The following is a 2,500-nucleotide window of genomic DNA, read 5'->3' on the forward strand; positions in this document are numbered from 1 at the left end:
TTTGTGCCGGCGGAAACAAATAAATCTTCATAACTGTTCAGAATCTGCAGAAACACATCATAATTGCCTTGATGTGAGTAACATTAAGTCAACGAGCGTCAGCTGGACAGTGACACATACACCTCAGCTGTGCTGAACTGAAAGTGACTGGAGTTAGTTTAAAAAGCCCTTGAATATGACATGATAATGTTTACTATGATTACGGTAAGCTTACATTTCATATCACAAACACCATAGAGTAAAAACTCCTGTAACATTAACCAGCAAAAAAAAAGAAGCCAATACCGATATTGACCGATAACGGCAAATATCGGCCGTTACCGATATGTGTAACCATTTCCACGGTGAAAAATGTATTTTCAAACTATTTTCCAGAACTAGTGGAAATAGCTGATCTACATGCTCACAACCCTCTAGATTTATTAAACTGGACCCGGGTTGTCCCTGAAGTTGTCTCTGTAGTCGACTTACAAGCCTGTTGAGGGCTTGTAGAACGGCTATTTTTGGCTAATGCCTAATGCCCAGAATATGGATGCTGAGATTCAAGTAGTTAATATAATATATACGAAAACTGTACATAATACAGTATACAGTGAGATTTTTATGGGCGTCCCTTATTTTTCTTAGAAATATGGGATGCCCGGCCGGGTGTCCCATATTTGAATTTCAGGTAGTTAGCAACCCTGCGTGAGAGAGAGGTCGCAGCGACAAGAAACCATATCACAACAAATTAGACAGCACTGCTCAAGCCCACAACAGGCTCTATGCACAGCCAACCCGTCTCACTCCCAAGGCGTCACGTTTTTTGCCGCTCTGTCAGTAGCCCTGAAATGTCAAGTTTTGACATGACAGGACTCCATGACGACGTCGCATGTTGACAAAACTATGCCTAAACCTAACCCAAAACCTAACCCTAACCTCACAAAAACTATGTGGGGAGAGAGAAAAAAAAAGAACCGCCTAGAGTGCAATTCGATCAGGAGAAGTTGCGGTTACTATGGAATTAGGCAAGCGTTGCTACCAGGTAAGGCACGAGGCAGCTGGCCTAAACCTCGGCTCGAGTAGTACTTGAAGCTCTAAGGCGTGCCTTTTAGTTTTTGTAATCTTATAGTGACGCATTAGGGAGTGAAAATTACAGAGCGGCAATAACTGATGCCTATCTGTGAGAATGTGTTGACACAGCAACCATATTGGAAAGAAATTGGGCCTCTTCCTTACTTCCTACACGGCGTTACCAATGACACCAATGAAGGCTCTGTTCCATTTTGTGTAGCACAGTGGTTCTCAAACTTTTTAATTGCAAGGACCCCCATAACTCTGAAGAGTGTACAAATGGAACCAAATGGACCCTTGTGGGTTACACACCCGTATGAGGCAATTTGGATCCCCTCAAGGAACCATATGGGTCCCTGGACCCCAATTTGAGACCCACTATAGCAGAATGTTTCCAGTGAGCCAACATGCACAATATAAGCACCCAGACTGTTTGACCAGAATGGAACAGAGCCTTCGTTAGTGTCATTGGTAACACCCAATTTCTTTCCAATGGCTGCTGTGCATAGAGCCTATTGCACCAAACATGAACAAATACTTCTGTATCCTTTGTCTTAAACATGGCATTTGTCGAGAGATTCTTTTGATGGGCCAATCAAAGGAACCGCTGCAGCATTGAGTCGATCAAAAGCCAAATACAAGTGAAGGTGAACATGCCATGAGTTTAAAACACCCATGTTACCAACTAAAAGAGAATGCTGTCCATTCCATCAAGAAATACACAGTCGAGTAGAACACAGAGTTAATGTACATATTTGTTTTAAAAGCAATGGTTCAAAATGCAACGAACTAGGCCTGACAGACAGACAGACAGACAGACAGACAGACAGACAGACAGACAGACAGACAGACAGACAGACAGACCTGAGGGCATCCAGGGATTGTGTTGTTGTGCGTCGGTGGTGGTCGTCTGTTCCCAGTCAAAGTCGTCATTCTGGGACTGAATGAATCCACAGTCTGACTGACTGCTGCATTCACCTGATGAATACAACAATAATAATAACATCATTAACAACATTATAACATTATTTACACATTATGAAAAACAACATGAATGAATCCACAGTCTGTGTACGACTGACTGTCGCATTCACCTGATGAATACAACAACAATAATTCATGTTAATTCATGTTAATATGGTCGTTACATTAACAAGAGTTTAACTCTGTTCTGCTCAAAGATTTGTGTTACAGAAAGCTGCAATTAATGTGCTGACCATCTCTCCCTCTCCTCTCCTCTCCTCTCCTCTCCTCTCCTCTCCTCTCCTCCTCTCCCTTCCCTCTCTCCCTCTCCCTCTCCCTCTCCCCTCTCCTCTCTCTCTCTCTCTCTCTCTCTCTCTCTCTCTCTCCTCTCTCTCTCTCTTCCTCTCTCTCTCTCCTCTCTCTCTCTTCCTCTCTCCTCATGGAATTTATCTGAGCTTGTGTGCAATCAATGCTGAGCCTGTGT

General features: G+C 43.1%; 1 protein-coding gene across 6 annotated transcripts in view; it reads right to left on the bottom strand.

Annotated features, from left to right (window-relative positions):
* The window catches only part of LOC308077650 (receptor-type tyrosine-protein phosphatase mu-like), a 146,294-nt gene that overhangs the window by 107,197 nt on the left and 36,597 nt on the right, over positions 1 to 2,500 (bottom strand). For all 6 annotated transcript variants that reach the window (XM_080418468.1, XM_080418471.1, XM_080418470.1 and 3 more), the window contains exon 2: positions 1,918 to 2,031. In XM_080418468.1, coding sequence (XP_080274594.1) covers positions 1,918 to 2,031 — 114 coding nt within the window. The remainder of the gene's footprint in view (positions 1 to 1,917; positions 2,032 to 2,500) is intronic.

This window comes from Gymnoscopelus braueri (genome assembly GCF_963280865.1).
Source record: "Gymnoscopelus braueri genome assembly, chromosome: 21".
Taxonomy (NCBI): Eukaryota; Metazoa; Chordata; class Actinopteri; order Myctophiformes; family Myctophidae; genus Gymnoscopelus; species Gymnoscopelus braueri.